Source organism: Thamnophis sirtalis, unplaced genomic scaffold, assembly GCF_051295495.1.
Source record: "Thamnophis sirtalis isolate CommonGarterSnake01/CBP01778 unplaced genomic scaffold, rThaSir2_p1.2 scaffold_3, whole genome shotgun sequence".
NCBI lineage: Eukaryota > Metazoa > Chordata > Lepidosauria > Squamata > Natricidae > Thamnophis > Thamnophis sirtalis.
In genome coordinates this window covers 13,902,131-13,918,917 of record NW_028261383.1, presented here as the reverse complement: position 1 = coordinate 13,918,917, position 16,787 = coordinate 13,902,131, and the positions used below count along the sequence as shown (strand labels likewise).

The window sequence follows — 16,787 nt, the reverse complement described above, 5'->3', positions numbered from 1 at the left end:
GGGTGGGCTTTAAAAAGTGGGGGCCTTTCCCTCTTTTCATCCCCCCCAAAGTCTTGCAAAAGGTCAGAATGGCTCATGCAGCAGCTGCTCCCTCCGACTTACCCTGGTCTGAACTGATGGGTCCTCTGTCATTTACTGGAAGAGAAGGAAAGAAAAAGAGGGTGAGAAAGTCCCTCTCTCAGCTTATGGGTGGAGAAGCTCAGCTCTTTCTGACTCCAGCTGCTTCCCTCCCTCCCTCCCTTTCTCTCTCTCACGCAACCAAAGACACACAAATATATGGAGAGAGTTTGAACCGAACTGCTTTGGCTAAAAGGCATCGAATGAATTCTTAAAATTTATAGAGCAATAGTTTAGCAGTTCTTCAGCCAGAGGGCAAAGCTGATGTGGGGATGCAGTTGGCTTCCAAAATGTCTTTCTCCAACCACTTCCCACTTAGAGAGCCTTGTGATGGGAGACCAAGAGGAGACCCAAAGCTCCTTTTCTCTCAAAATGCCTCCTTTTGATTACTACTTTTACAGAAGTTCTTGACCATGTTATGGCTAAGTCTTTCCAGAACTTCTTCTCAACCAGATAGATCTTCCACCCAGCCGGGTCTTCTCATCTTCCTGAGGTTTTCTCACAATAGAAGTTCCTCCTTGGGGGTCTCCACTCCCAAGAATAACCTGGCTGTGATGAAAGTCTGGCCCATCTTCCTGTTTTTAGGAGGAAGAGGAAGATAGCACAACTCTGCAGCTTCATGAGATTCTTTTGTGTTTAAACATACACACACACACACCTCAACTAATGGTGCCTCTGGTCCCTGCTCTAAGTTGGAGATTACATGTAAAGAGGGCAAATCACTCACTTGGTGCTTTTTTGTAATCATCTTGACGTCTCCCTGCAAGAATAAAAATCAGTGAAAGCTCAAAAGAATCCACCAGAGATCATCCAAACTCTCCCTCCGTAGGATAAAAAAACCCAGGACGTATTTCTCAGACCCCTTGTCCCATCACTAAAGCTCGAAAGATCTTCAAAATACAAATGTATCTCTCCCTTATCTTAAATAGCAGTTGTTAACAATGGGAACTAAAAGTGAACATGGGTATTGTAATAGATCCCTAAACTTTGTAACAAGAAGATGTTGGTTAGAGACTAAACAATGAGGAAGAGGAAAAAAAGTTGGGCTGTGAGTGACTGTCACCGTGGGGGAGAGGGGGGTTGTATGTTTAAAGTTGTATTTGTATTTGTATGTCTTATTCTTAAAAAAAATGTATAACCAATAAAGATTATTTAAAAAAAATACAAATGCATCTCCTGATTTGCCCCAAGAGAGACCTGCTGCCTCCGAGATGGATGGAGGGGAATTGGGGGAAGCAGAAGGAGCAGCTGAGAGGGGAAGAAGGTTTCCATGGAAATCCTTCTCTGCTGCTCTCTGACCAAAGCCTTTGAAAGGGACAGAACTGGGATGCCTCTTCCCAACTCAGAAGGAGACAGGACTCAACTGAATAGAAACTGGAGTCCCAGCAAGAGGCTGAGATCTCAGATGCTCCCCAAGAGGGCTGGGAAAACAGGACAGAGGGAAGTCCAGAAGAAGCTCCCCAAAGGGAGAGACTTGGGGGGGAATCTTTCCATCTTCCTTCCATCATCTCCCCCCCTCAAAAAAGATACTTACTGAACAATACCAGGACCCCAAGAATCACACACACCAGGACAGGAGTAACCACAATGCAACCAATGATGAGCCCCAGGTTGGATTTTGGTTCTGAATTGGAAGACAGAACAGATAATTGAAGGGGAACCCCAAGAGGAACCCCAAACTCCCCCCCATACCAATTGGGGGAGAGACCTAAAGCAGCCAAAGGACAGACTGGGAGTTTCCTAAATTAAAATGTCTTAAGGGTTCATCTTCATATTCCTCTCTAAAGGTAGCATGAAGATGCCTTTCTCCCTCTCAAAACAGCCCAGCTCATGAATGTTCCTCTTTGGCTGCTCAGCTCAAAAGCAGAAGTTTGTAATCTTGTGACTTTCAGAAGTTTACAGAAATTAAAACTTCAACAATAAAGCAATATAATTAATCGTCACAAAACCAGAAAAAACATTTTTTTTAAGAGGCTGCCTCAAAGTGTCATGACTGGTATGGAATCGGGCAGTTCTGTGCACCATCTTATTTTGCTTAGCTCGGAATTTTTATTTGATTAGAGAGTCATAATTCAGCCAGAAAAATCTATGGGTGGTTGGCACTGAACATCCTCCAATAGCTTCCTTCTTGTGGAAATGGATTTTCCAGTCAAGATTGATCATGTGAGTTCAAGGCCCGCCTTAGCTATGAAAGCCTGCTGGGCGAGCTCAGCTCAGCCCGATCCCACATTGTTGTGGGGGGAAATAGAAGGAGGAAGGTGTGTTGGACATTTTTCCTGCCTTGAGTTATTTGAATAAATAATAAAGGCAGGAATAAAATAAAATAAAATAAAGTAAAGTAATAAAATAAAATGAAATAAATGAAATAAATGAAATAAATGAAATAAATAAAATAAATAAAATAAATAAAATAATAAATAAAATAAATAAAAATAAATAAAATAATAAAATAATAAAATATAAATAAATAAATAACAAAATATAAATATAAATAATAAAATAAAACAATAAAATAAAACAATAATATAAAATAATAAAATAAAATAATAAAATAATAAAATAAAATAAAATAAAAATAATAGAATAGAATAGAATAATAGAATAATAGAATAATAGAATAATAGAATAATAGAATAATAGAATAATAGAATAATAGAATAATAGAATAATAGAATAATAGAATAATAGAATAATAGAATAATAGAATAATAGAATAATAGAATAATAGAATAATAGAATAATAGAATAATAGAATAATAGAATAAGAATAATAGAATAATAGAATAATAGAATAATAGAATAATAGAATAATAGAATAATAGAATAATAGAATAATAGAATAATAGAATAATAGAATAATAATAGAATAAAATAAAATCTTTTAATGATGAGGAAGACTGGAGCATATGCATAGTTCTCTGACAGAGGGTTATTTTCCTTTTTTTTAATGCTAAGTCTCAGGAATTCCCATCAAATCCTGGTCATAAAATAGTGTGTAGTTTTCTTCCTTAGAGCAGCAACACAAGGTGGTGTTTCCTTCTTTGAAGGAAAGCCAATGGCAAAAACCCAAATATATTCATGAACTGGAATAGGGCTTAGTAACAAGGTCAGCCAATGGGGACTGTTTGGAAACGGAAGCAGTATTTGCTGGAGACAGCTAGGAGTCTGGGCATAGCGCTGTAGCCCATACTCTGTGCAAAAGCTCTGAAACTGCTCTGCTCCTGGAACTGAAACCAATCCAAAAAAATTTACTACCGGTTCTCTGGGCGTGGCTTGGTAGGTGGGTGTAGCGGGGGAAGGTTACTGCAAAATCCCCATTCCCTCCCGATCAGCTGGGATTTGGGAGGCAGAGAATAGAAGGGGGCGGGGCGAGTCAGAGGTGGTATTTACCGGTTGCTCGAACTACTCAAAATTTCTGCTACCCGTTTTTCAGAACTGGCCAGAATCTGCTGAAAACACCTCTGGTATATATGTCTCAAATATATAAAGATAAGTTAATGAACTCTCCTGCATCAGTTACCTCTGTGTGCTTTCTGGATTTGATTACTGCAACGAACTCTGACATTAATGTATGCTGATTAGTGTACATTCAATGTGACAATAAAGTATTCCATTCTTCTTTACTGAATGTCCTAATTGGGATGGCTGACACTCTCCCACCACCCTCCAGCCTGCCAGAGAGCCCAGCCTTCCCCTCCCTGCAGCCTCTCACCCTTCAGCTCCAAGTCCAGAGGCTCCTGCAGGCTGTCGTGTTCCACGTGGCACCGATAGCGGCTCCTCTCTTTGGGGTCAATCTTGATGCTGAGCCAATAGTGGTAGGTCCCATCCGCATTGGGGGCCACAGACCCATGGAAGGTCTCTTCCAGCCATACCTCCCCATCCCTCCTCCAGGAGGCATCGATCTCCCTGGGGTAGAAGCCATGGACCCGGCAGATGTGCGTCTCCATCCCATCCTCCACCTCCTTCCTGCTGCTCACCGTCACCTCTGGGGTCTCTGCAGAAACGGCACCCCCAGAATTAACTCTGAGCCCCTCCAGAGCCTGGAAGGTGGATGGGAAACTTGGAGGGGCAGGAAAATCTCCCACCAGTTTTAACCCTAAGATTTACATTCCACACTTGCAGCCTCTCCAAGAGTTTTAGGAAATTATCCAGATCTGGAAAAGGCTCAACCAGAAGATCTCCTGATTTTGAGTCCTTCCCAGGGACTCAGCCTGAAAAACCTCCGGAAGCAAATTGAGGCTCCAAGGAAATTCCTCTCTGACTACTTTGAACTCCGAGTGATCTTGGGCTGCTCCCTTCAGGGAAGGGATAGTGGAGATGGTCTTTTAAGTTCTCTTTTGATGTCCATCTGGGTTCAGTTCCAAGTGAGGAAAAAGACACTGGAAACATGGAGGCTTATTGGAAAGATGGATTATTGACCATATGGGTTTGAGGTCCTGGGCAGCTGAATATATGGCGTGGAGAGTGAGTGTTACGTATACCCTCTCTTAGGCCTTGCTCTTGGGCTTCCTATTCCTCTGGCAAGGGCATGCATTCTATTGGTTGCTGTCAGACTCCCCTGAGGCTATGCAGGAGTCATACTCATAGCTAACTTGGTAGGTTTTCTGAGTCAAGCTTGGCCGAAACTTGGGCTGATGTAATGCAGTTTCTATTGTGGCCGAATGGATTTGCCCTGAAGGATAATCCCATCACCCTGGAGCTGAAGGCCTTTTGTCTGGTAGATAGGCTGGCCCAGTCCTGCTGGGTCTATTAAGAAAGGTGGGGGCTGTTTTCCAAGGGAAATACGTATAATATTCTACCTTTTTAAAAATATTTCCCAAAATATTTAATTCTTTTAAGAGAAGGGTGGTTGCTAACTTTCTACGCTTTCAAGACAACGACACCATCACAGAGTTTTCTCCGTACTTTTTGGCTCCCTTTCTGATCCCCTCAATCTGAGGCAGGTCCAGGCCTCTTTCCAAGGGGCACAACTATAATTTTAAGAGAAAGAGAGCCAGAATCAAAGCAAGCAGCTCAAGGGTTTTAAGAATCTGACTGAATAATTTCAAAAAAGATATTCTCTTTAACAGTGAGAAACTCACTGTTAAGTAGAATAGACTGGCTGGGGCATTTTAATGGGCCATTAAGGAAAGTGAGGGCTATTAAGAGTGAGTCTGTTTCCTGCCTAAAAACATGTTTCTCCATTTCTGATCCAGGAAATGTAATATTGTGCCCTTTCAATATTTCTTAGGATATTTCATTTTTCTAGGAGAAGGCTGGGTGCTAACTTCCTACAGGCTAATGGTGGATTCACTGAAGAGCCCCAAGTGGCCCCGTTGCCTCACTGTGGACTGGGAACAGGACACCCTTAAGTGCTTTTGCTGCCTGATCCACCCAGACACCCGCCAGGAAGAGGCAGCTTTTCCTAGTCCATTTAATCTCTGCCTGGCAATAGGAACCAAACAGGGCTTCCCATGTCATGGAGAGGTGCTGGAAGGAGAAGAGGTGGATTCCCCGCACCCCAGGTAAGCAGTCTACAGACCAGGGACCCAAAGGGGCTGAATGTGTCCAAGAAATCCACCCATACAGGAGGAAAGTCCAGCCTGGATCCAGATGCTCACCTGTCCTCAGCAGCGTCTCCTTCCCGTAGGACAGGTGTTTCTCCAGCCACTCGATGCAGACTTTCTCCAAGTAGGACTTCTCTCTCTGGTTATATACTGGGAAAGAATCCCATTTCCTCTGGGTGATCCGGGCTTGGGGGTCGGGAGCCACCCAGGTGAGCAACACCTTGTCGAAGGTGACGAAGGTCCTCCCATTGTAGCCGTATTGGTCAAATCCATCCCTGCTCCCGTCTGCTCGGAGCTCACAGCCATACATCCTCTGCCATGTGTGAAGGCCTGAAATAGAGACAGGAGGATGGTTTGTGGAATACTCAAGAGACACAGACAGGCAGACACGCATACACACACACACACACACACAAACCCTGTAGTGGCTTTGAGACTGGAGGGAGGCACTGACACTCGGATTTCCTCCACAGGAAATCCCGCCCTCCTACTGATCCCCCCCCCCTCCTGGTACCTGAAACTTCATAGGGGTCAAGAGCCAGGAAATGGGCCACTGGAAAATCCCCTTTTCAGCAAGGAGGACCAAGGCAAGATGGAGACCCAGATGAAACGGAGGGATGGAGCCACCTTCACCTTTCTTTCTTCTGCTCCTCTGCTGGGGGAAAGCCTTGGGGGGGGGGAGAGACCCCACCAACTTTCATGGGGGAGAGGAGTTTTTTGTCTGGTTGCTTTTTTTTTCAAAAGGCAACTGGACATTGTTTTTTTCTTCAAAGAGGTTTCACTTTTCATGCAAGAAGATTCTTCAGTTCTGACTGTTTGGTCTGTCCTTTACCTCATTTTACATCAATAGCAATTTTCATCTCTCTTGCCCCCACCTCTCTCTCTCACTGTGTGTGTGTGTGTGTGTGTGTGTGTGTGTGTGTGTGTGTGTGTGTGTGTGTGTGTGAGAGAGAGAGAGAGAGAGAGAGAGAGAGAGAGAGAGAGAGAGAGAGAGAGAGAGATATGAAAATTGCCCTTGATAGATGGATGGATGGATGGATGGATGGATGGATGGATGGATGGATAGATAGATAGATAGATAGATAGATAGATAGATAGATAGATAGATAGATAGATAGATAGATAGATATGAAAATTGCCCTTGATAGATGGATGGATGGAGAGAGAGAGGGGGGGGGAGATGAAAATTGTTTAGATTAGATAGATAGATAGATAGATAGATAGATAGATAGATAGATAGATAGATAAAAATCTATATATATAAATACAGAGAGGGAGAGAGAGAAAAAGAGAGAGAGAGATGTAGATATGTATGTGTATGTATGTATGTATGTATGTATACACACACAGACAAAGACACACACACACATACGCACACGTGAACATCTACATCTCTCTATCTCTCTACCTACCTACCTACCTACCTATCCCGTTTCTCTGAAAATAAGACCTCCCGGGATAATAAGCCCAATTGGGCTTTTGAGTGCATGCGCTAAAATAAGCCCTCCCTCAAAAATAAGCCCTCCCCAAAAATATTGCAACACAGCAGCAGCCATGAGGTGACCACACAGACAGACAGACAGACAGACAGACATATAGACAGACAAATAGACAGATGGGATAACTTTAAAAATGTTTTTAGCAACTGCAATCTGCAAAAAAAATCAGCTACAGAGGCGAGGACAATGTTAAATTGAATATGAAAAGATTAAACTTTTTTTTTCAAAAGACTCTTCCCTGGGAGGGATTCCGGATTCCAGGTTGGGGTGGGGGTGGGGGAATATGGGGCCGGAGGAGCCACCCAACCCATCACTCACATTGACTGCTTTGATTGTAGCGAAGCCTCAGAGTCTCAAGGTCTCCCCTGGATGCCTCCTCAGTGTCACGTGCCATCTGGGTGTTTCTCTCCCAATAGTTGGGGTCCTCCTTCCCCACCTTCTCCATCCAGGAGGCTCGAGGCTGCATCTTCCTGCTGTGGCTGTCGTAGTGAATGAAGACCTGACCGTCCACAGCCCCCACGGCCACATGCTGGGGCTGCCCCTGATTTGGGTCCGAGATGGAGGTGAAGAAATACTTTACGGAATGCGAGGAGGCACCTGGAAGGGACCCAGAGGGGCAGGGATTCACTTAATAACAGAGGCACAAAAGGTCATAGTGAGACAAAACTGGCTTAACAAATATCTCACTTAACAACAGAAATTTTGGGCTCAATCGTGGTCGTATGTTGAGGACTACCCTGTTTTCCCAAAAATAAGACCCAACTGGAAATTAAACCCTAGCATGAACAGACAAGAAATAATGAATGGAAACTGATCAAGGAGAGATTCAACCCAGAAACAAGGAGGAACTTTCTGACAGTGAGAGCAATCAACCCAGGGGACAGAAGTTGCCTTTGGAAATTGTGGGAGCTTCATCACTGGAGGCTTTCAAGAAGAGACTGGACTGCCATCTGTCAGAAATGGTGGAGGGTCTCCTGCTTGGGTGCGGGGTTGAACTACATGAGCTACAAGAAGGTCCCTTCCAATTCTGTTAATCTGTATCAATGTCACCTTCTACTAAAAGCTAAGCCCCCTCCCCAAAAACCCCCACTTAAAACCTCTATTTTGATCTAAATATCAAAATGCGAACACAGGGTGCCCAATGAACAGGGAAACTGTATATTAATTAAATGAATCAAAGGAAAATATGGGAAATCTGACAAACTTTTCAAGGCCACTCAATCTTGGAGTCCACTGCAGTTGAAAAAAAAAGTCCATTCTGAAAGCTCTTCAGATAAGAAATTCTTCCAGGGTACGAAAAGACTTTCCAGATTATTCGTAGGACTTATTTGGACATTAACCGGAGTCTGCAGAGAAACAGGAAGCACCTGCCCAGCCCAGAAAAGTAAAGGCTGAAGTCCGACTGCCCTTCCCTCTGGGAGTGTCCCCCAGTCCTTCCCAGTCCAAGGCAAAGGCCTCCCCCTTCCTGCTCCTCCCCACAATCCCAGGCAGCTTCTCAGAGCTTTTGGGGAGAGGGAGCCCCAGATCCACTTCCTGCTCTGGGGAGATTTCAGGATCCAAAGGGATCGGAGCTTTTCTCCAACAGAAGGAGGGCGGATCGGACTCTCCGTGATCCAGAACCTTTGTTTCTTTCGGGACCTTCTATGTCTAAGCAAACAATACATTTCATGGCATTGTTTGGCAGCAGCCAAAGAAGCTAATATAATTCTGGGTTGTATAAACAGAGGCATGGAATCAAAATTATGTGAAGTATTAGTACTACTTTGTAAAGCCTTAGTAAGGCCACACCTGGAAGATGGCATCTAGTTTTGGTCACCACATCACAAAAAAGATGTTGGAACTTTGGGAAAAGTGCAAAGAAGGGCAACTGAAATGAGTAAAGGAGTGGAGACTAAAACATACGAATAACGGTTGCAGGATTTGGGTTTGGCCAGTCTAGAGAAAAGAAGGGCTACATGATTGCAGTAGTCTAGTATTTGAGGGGCTGCCACAAAGAGGAGGGGGTCAAATTATTCTTCAAAGGACCAGAAGGCAGGACAAGAAATAATGGATGGAAACTAATCAAGGAGAGAAGCAACTTGGAATGAAGGAGAAACTTCCTAGCAGTGAGGACGATTAACCAGTGGAACAGTTTTGCCTTCGGAAGTCATGTGGGGCTTCCTCACTGGAGATCTTTAAGAAGAGATTGTCTGAAATAGTATAGGATCTCCTGCTTGAGCAGGGGGGTGGATTAGGGCAGTGTTTTTCAACCACTGTGCCGCGGCACACTAGTGTGCCGTGACATAGTGTAAGGTGTGCCGTGGGAAAAATGCCCGCCTATAGTCAATATAGGCACAGAGTTAAATTTTTTAAACATTTTCTAACGGTGGTGTGCCTCGTGATTTTTTTCATGAAAAAAGTGTGCCTTTGCACAAAAAAGGTTGAAAAACACTGGATTAGGGCCCTTCCAGCTCTAATCTATTCTGGTCATTATCCAGAGATATTTCTCTCCTTTTATCTTCAACCCAGACTATTTGATCAGGAAGATCCTGCCAACTTTTAAAATATGTCTTTGAAAAGCTGCTGCGTTGATATTTTCCCTGGGCCAAAAACTAGGAACTCCCCAAGAGCCCTTCCTGATTACTAAGGAATAATGATGCATTTTAAATACAGGCAGTCCTCCTCTTACAACAGTTCGTTTAGTGACTATTCAAAGTTACAATGGCCCTGAAAAAAAGTGACTTGTGACCATTCTTCACAATTACATCCTTTCTGGCATCCCCATGACCACCTGATCCACATTAAGCCGCTTGGCAAGTGATTCATAGTTATGACAGTTGCAGTCTTCCGGGGTTATGTGATCCCCTTTTGCGACCTTCTGACAAGCAAAGTCCATGGGGAAGCCAGATTCACTTAACAATCAGATTAGTAACTTATCAACTGCACTTAATCCCTTAACAACTGAGGCAAGAAAGGTCGTAAAATGGGGCAGGGCTCACTTAACAAACATCTCACTGACCAGCAGACTTTTTGAGCTCAATTGTGGCTGTATGCCGTGGACCCCCTGTATTTTTAATTTTGCAAAGCGTCCCATATTGGGGGCTTCTGGAATGGAAGGAGGAATATCCGAGGAGGCAAATCCCAGCGTGTCCCAGAAAAAAGCTTTTGGGATCTTGGGCTTTAGGATGGTGTGTGTGGGTGTGGGTGTGGGTGTATGTGTGTGTGTGTACGTACCCAGGAAAAAGTGAAAATGAACAAAGTCAAATCTATAGGAAGATTATTATTCCAAGGAGTTTTTCTCTCTAGACTCCGACCCTACAGCATTCACACCGCAACCTGAATCCAATCGCTCCATTGCACCAGCCTCCAAGCCTGCAAGTAACATGTAAGTCTTCCGAGAAAATGGTCCAGGTCCTCCCAGCACCAAGGCCAGAAAACCCCCCCAGAAAGCCCCTCCACCCCAAAGGCAGGAGAGGCGACCCAGGGGGAGGGCGTTGAGGGAAGGCAGCCAGGAAGTGAGTGAACTGACCTGATCCCCTGAAAACGCTGCTTTCCAGCAACCTCCAGGTAGACTGGACTGTCCTCTGGAGGGGCGACGCTTGTCCTGTTCCCAGAGGGGCTATGCTGGGGGTTGGGGTAGCAGAGCCCCATCAGCCTTGAAGGCCTGCTCTGAAAGCACCCGGGAGGGGGGAGGAACGGACTAGAAAAAGGACCGAATCAAGATTCCATTTTTCAGAATAATCTTTTTTGGGGGGTGGGGGGTGAAGAGAGAAAGTTTCCTTGGCAGTTAAAAGGGGCGGAATCTCGCAGACCCCCAAAGGGACTCACCGAAGCAGCTCTCCAGGAGGGCCACCGCCACCAACACCAAAAGCAAGAGGGGCGCAGAGCGCAGAGCCATCCTGGCCGCCATCCTCAACCTGCGCACCGCTTCCCGGAAATCGCAGACAAAAAAACAACCACCTGCCCCGTTGATCTACAGATCAACAATCCGGAACAGGCTGGCGATTGGCCAAGTTCAACCACTAAGGAGGGGGGAGCGTATTTAGTTGTCATAATTGTTTGGCAGTCGTCCAGGCTGAACAGGGGGAGGGGAGGAAAGCGAAAGTTCATTCTGAAAAACCTCCCAGGGATTCCGTCTCTTGCGGGGGGGGTAGGGGAAGAACTGCGGGGCTGGGGAAAACGAGAGGATTATTTGGGGCTGGGGAAAGGAGGGGTGCGGTAAAGGGACCGTGAGAACAATTAATCCATGGAAAAGCTTCCTTCCTGGAGTTGTAGGTGCTCCATCACTGGAGATGTTCAGAAACGGACCGGACAACCATTTGATTTGGATAGTACATAAAGATCTCTCCTTCCTTGTGCAGAAAGCGAGACTAGAAGACCTCAGAGGCCCTTTCCAGCCCAATGATTCTAGGTTCCAGATCAGAGACCCCCAAATGGATGAAAACGCTCAAAGGCTCTTGTGGCAGCTTCAAGATGGAGACCTATCTTTTTTTGGTGGTGGTGGGGGGGAGAAATGTCAGTTTGCCAAATACAAGACATTAATTCCCGAATTTCTGTTATTCTCCTGCGAAGGCAGAATTATTTATTTATTTATTCCTATATCTATACAGCCACCCGTCTCTAAAACGTGACTCTCTGTGGCATGAAATAAAATAAAAAAACCAGGACATAAACTAAACAACATGGAAAACATTATGCAATTTTTGACGAACCGTTTCTTTATTAAAAGACTAGAAGGAAAGCTTTGATGTGATCAGGAATGCAGCCTCATTGCTAGTTCCTTGAGATATCTAAGCCGAAAGTGGGAAGTTATCATCCAGCCCTCTCCCAGAAAAATGAAATATCCTAGGAAATATTGAAAAGGCAGAATGTTTCTCTGGATGTGAAAAGAAGCATGTTTTAACAGACAGAATAGTTGCCTGTAGTTTCCTGCCCATCCCCACTTTGTTAATGGGCCATTGACATGGCCAGGCTAGTCCACTTTACATAATAAAGACTTCAACAGCAGCTACAGCAGGAAAGCATGATAATATTGGCCCTTTACTCAACTGACCACATGGCATCTGAGAACTCATCCATACCTGGATTCAAAACACAGCTTAGAGAATAGCCCCTGCATGGCCCCATGGGAGTCTGACAACCAATCAGAATACATTTCTTACACAGGAACAGGAAACAGAGAGGTGGGACTGAACCGGTTATAAAAAGCCTAGCAAGCCCCTCCCTCAGCCCTTCTCTTCTCTTCTCCACCAACACTGAAGCATGTGATCACCTTTTCTGTTCAGGACTCAAGCCATGTGGCCCTGTCCAACAATAAACCATCTTTCCAAGCAGCCTCCATGTCTCCAGTGTCTTCTTCCCCACTTGGAGCTGAACTCAGAAGGACATTTCTTTCATCACCACACAAGCCTATTTTAAGAGACCTCTGGAAGAGATCAAGGATGGCTATCACAGCAGAAATGGCCCATCTCCTGGATCCCACTACTTGTGACTCCTTAACAGCCAAGACCCTCCACATGCCTCTTCAGCAAGAGGGGTGGGCAGATATCAAATAGAACCTATAGAATTATAGAGTTGGAAGGGACTTTGGAGGTCTTCCAGTCCAACCCCCTGTTCAAACAGGAGATCCTATACCATCCCAGACAAGTGGCCATCCAGTCTCTTTTGGGAAGCCTCCAATGATGGAGTACCTCTGAAGGCAACTTCTGTTCCATTGGTTGATTGCTTTCATAGGCAATTTCTCCTTAGTTCTAGGTTGCTTCTCTCCTTGGTTAGTTTCCATCCATTGTTTCTTCTCTTGCCTTTTGGTGCTTTGAAAAATAGTTTGATTCCCTCGTCTTTGTAGGAGCCCCTCAAATATTGGCATACAGATATCATATCTGCCCCCAAGTCCTTCTTTCCATTAAATTAAACATACTCAATTCCTATAATCTTCATATGTTTTATCCTCCATCCCCCTAATCAACCTTGTTGCTCTTTTTTACATTCTTTCCAAAGTCTCAACATGTTTTTTATATTGGGGTGACCCAGTGGTGGGTTTCAAAAATTGTTGGAACCTACTCTGTGGGTGTGGCCTCCTTCGTGGGAGTGGCTTGCCACCCATGTGACTGAATGGGAGTGGCTTGCCGCCCATGTGACCAGATATGAAATTATGAATTAGTACTTAGGTCGGTCCAAGTAGCTATTCAGAAACTCTGGCATTGAAGCATGCAAGTCTTAAAGCTATCAAATTACAAGATCCTTGCCAGTGGTGGGTTTCAAAAATTTTTGGAACCTCTTCTGTAGGTGTGGCCTGCTTTCCGGGTCCACTGGTGGAACCTCTTCTAACCGGTTCGGTAGATTTGACGAACCGGTTCTACCGAATAGGTGCGAACTGGTAGGAACCCACCTCTGGTCTTACCAAGGCTTTGTAAAGTTGTACTAGAAGTTCACACAATCTTGATTCTACTCTTCTATTAATGCAGCCTAGGATTTCATTGGCTTTTTTTGGCTGCTGCTGTGCACTGATGGCTCCTGTTTAAGTGAGTGTCCACTCCAAGATCCATCTCACAATTACTGGCATTAAACCAAGTTTCACCTAGTCTGTACCTAAGCAGTTGGTTTTTCTTGCCAAAGTATAAAACCTTACTTTTATATGCGTTGACTTTCATTTTCTTAGATAGGGCCAGTGTTCACATCTGTCAAGATCTTTTTGGATCCTGGGCTTCTCTCCTGGGGTGTTGGCTATTCCTACCAGCTGGGTGTCATCTGCAAATTTGGAATTCCCCTTCTAGTCCTTTATCTAAGTCATTTATGAAGATATTGAAAAGTACTGGGCCTACTGCTTACTCCCCCCCACCACATGTCAATGTAGTTCCATAGAGACTACACATATGGGTATGATGTATCAGCCAGTTACAAACCGATCTGTTGATGGTGCTACCTATCCCAATTTTTTCTGTATTTTATATATATGACGTGCAGTCAGGGGAGGCAGGGCCTCACCACTGTCATCATGAAAAAGAAAAATAAATGTGAAAGGAAAAAGGCAGAGGTAGTTGCTGCCAGAGTCACAGTGGATGACTCTGCTTAGTGCTTAACTGCAGGAGGAGGCGAGAGAACCACGTGCCTCCTTTACTCCATCTTTATGATCACTTGAGCAGAGTTAAGCAAGGGTTAAAAGGCGAAAAATTCCTTATGCAAAGGAGGCAGGTGGTTCTCTCACCTCCTGTAAAGGGCATTTTTTAGAGACTTTTAAAGTTCCTTGGAAGCAACTAGCTCAGTCTGACCTCAGAGCTCTTGCCTTTCTCCTTTTACATTTTTTTCCTTTTCATAATGGCAGGCAAGAGCAGAGTTTAAATCCTCTCTGAAATAGCTGGAAAGGGTGCATGTGTGGGGAGGGGGGGGGGAACAAAATGTTTGATTGCATGCAGAGCCACGTTGCCTTTTCAAACACACACACACATACACGCACACAGCTGGATAAAAGTATATAGGCCCAGCTTCACTGATTACAAGTTTGAAAAGGCAACGTGGCTGCACCTGCAATCAAAGGCTCGGATCGGAAGGCAGCAGGGGAATGTGGGTGGGGTATGGCAGAGGAGCTGCTTTCAAGCCATTGGAAAATATATCCAATCCAACTTCTGTGTTTGTGTTTGTTTGAGAGTGAGTGAGTGAGAGAGGGATCCAACTTCTCTGTGTGCATGTGTCTGTTTGAGAGAGGGGGGAGGGAGGGGAGAGGGAGGAAGGAGGGGGAGGGAGAAGAAAAAGAATGAAGGAAAACTTATTTTGCAAGGGGGGGAAATGCTGTTGCTTTAAATCGGAACTGAGCATGCCTGGCTGTGGAATTCTGGGAGTTGAAGTCCACAAATCTAAAAAAAATTGAAAGTCCTGTGTGACTGTGTCAGTGTCTCACCAGCTATAAACCTCACTGCATGCCACAGATATATATATATATATATATATATATATATATATATATATATATGTATGTATGTATGTATGTATGTATGTATGTATGTATGTATGCATGCATGCATGCATGCATGCATGCATGCATGCATGCATACATACATACATACATACATACATACATATATATATATATATATATATATATATACACACATACATACATACGTACATACATACATATATCAGTTTTATTTTCAGGTAATAGAAATGTCTCCAGGAACGTCAGCCAAAGCAAAGCCTTACCTGCAAAACACGTTTTTCAAAGAGAAGCTTCCAAGCATCCAAGATCCGAGAGCCAGCTTAAGGTTGTCAGCAGGTTGAAGGATCTAAGGTTCAAGAGTGAAATTCATGCACACCTGAGCCACCCACCTCTAAAATCGTTGGCCCAAGAGCCAGCTGGTTGCCAGCAGGTCCAAAGTTCAGGAGTGAAAGTCATAACACACCTGAGCTAAATGTTGTTTCCAGCAGAGAGAACAGAGCCAGCCCAACCTCTTTTATAGGCTGCGGCCAACTGTCACTCATCGGAACATTTACTCTGTTGCTAGGCAATGACCAATAGGACCTCTGTTCTGCTCTCCTTTCGACAGGTAAACTGATTGGTTGAATTGTCTTTCTAATGTATAGTGCTATTCCCTTTTTACTTTGGTCAGCTAGAATTGGGTATAAATTGCCTAGCTTTACTTGTTCCAAACATTTCTTGTGCTTCTTTCTAATAGGTACTTCCTATAAGCATATAATATCCAGTTTCAATTTCTCTAATTTGTTCAATATTTTTTCTTTTCAGTTTAATCCGTTTATATTTATTGAGATTACTTTTATTTCTTAGTCCCTATCATTGGTTTATAGGTTCAGTTGATCTAGTCATTCTTAGCTCCCTCTGCTCCTTTATCTCTTTGGCCCTTGCTCCTTCTCTTAACGATCTCTCTTCCTGTTCTTTCTCCAGTTTCCCTTGATCTTTCCCCTTAGCTTCCTGGCATTTGGCTCCTGCCTCTTCTCTCACCAGCATTGCTTCCTGTGCTGCTATATGTTGTTCATAAAATAATTCTGCTTTTTCTAGTGTATCTAATCTGTGCCTTTGTTCTTGCCAGTTTACCAAAATCCCTTCTGGAACCAGCCATCTAAAACTCACCCCTTTCTTAATCAGACTCTTAGTCAGAAAGTGGTATTCTTTTCTTATTTCCCTAAACTTCCTTGGAATTTGCTTCAATAACACTATCTCTCTGGACTTGTATTTAATTGTGCTAGTTCTTGTTGCTTGCAATACTTCATTTTTTAAAGCTTTTTTAAATAAATCTTACATGTATCTCTTTGGGCAGTTTGTTTCTCACTGCATATCTTGTAGGTACTCTAAATGTTTCATCCATTCAGAGGTGGGTTCCTACCAGTTCGCACCTATTCATAGAACCGGTTCGTCAAATCTACCGAACTGGTTAGAAGAGGTTCCACCAGTGGACCCAGAAAGCAGGCCACACCTACAGAAGAGGGTCCAAACTTTTTTGAAACCCACCACTGGTCCTTGGATATGATTTTTCTACGCTATCATGCTCCTATTTATAAAACTCAGTGCCTCTGTGAAAGATAAGGATGACTACTGCGTTTGTGGTGCAATCAGAACATTGTGTGTGTTGAAGTTGTTTTAATGCAAACCAAAGATGCCTTTTAAAAAACAAGTATACATCATATTCTTATGAAT

At 43.9% G+C, this 16,787-nt stretch overlaps 1 protein-coding gene across 1 annotated transcript; it reads right to left on the bottom strand.

Annotated features, from left to right (window-relative positions):
* Positions 1-836: 836 nt before the first annotated feature.
* On the bottom strand, positions 837-11,100 carry LOC148047230 (major histocompatibility complex class I-related protein 1-like). Its single transcript, XM_087707995.1, has 6 exons — positions 10,970-11,100; positions 7,487-7,759; positions 5,718-5,993; positions 3,830-4,111; positions 1,652-1,741; positions 837-877 (listed from the first exon to the last, which is right to left on the bottom strand). Exons 1-6 carry the CDS (start codon positions 11,049-11,051, stop codon positions 837-839), a joined length of 1,044 nt encoding a protein of 347 aa, XP_087564121.1. The 5' UTR covers positions 11,052-11,100.
* Positions 11,101-16,787: the final 5,687 nt, after the last annotated feature.

Bases quoted from the DNA above. Each gene is read 5' to 3' on its own strand.
- LOC148047230 (XM_087707995.1), bottom strand. From the start codon at position 11,051: ATGGCGGCCAGGATGGCTCTGCGCTCTGCGCCCCTCTTGCTTTTGGTG. The intron at 1,742-3,829 runs GTGAGAGGCTGC...CTTCCAATTCAG, and splicing joins TCTGGACTTGGAGCTGAAGG to AACCAAAATCCAACCTGGGG. The intron at 878-1,651 runs GTAAGTATCTTT...TTATTCTTGCAG, and splicing joins TGGGGTCCTGGTATTGTTCA to GGAGACGTCAAGATGATTAC.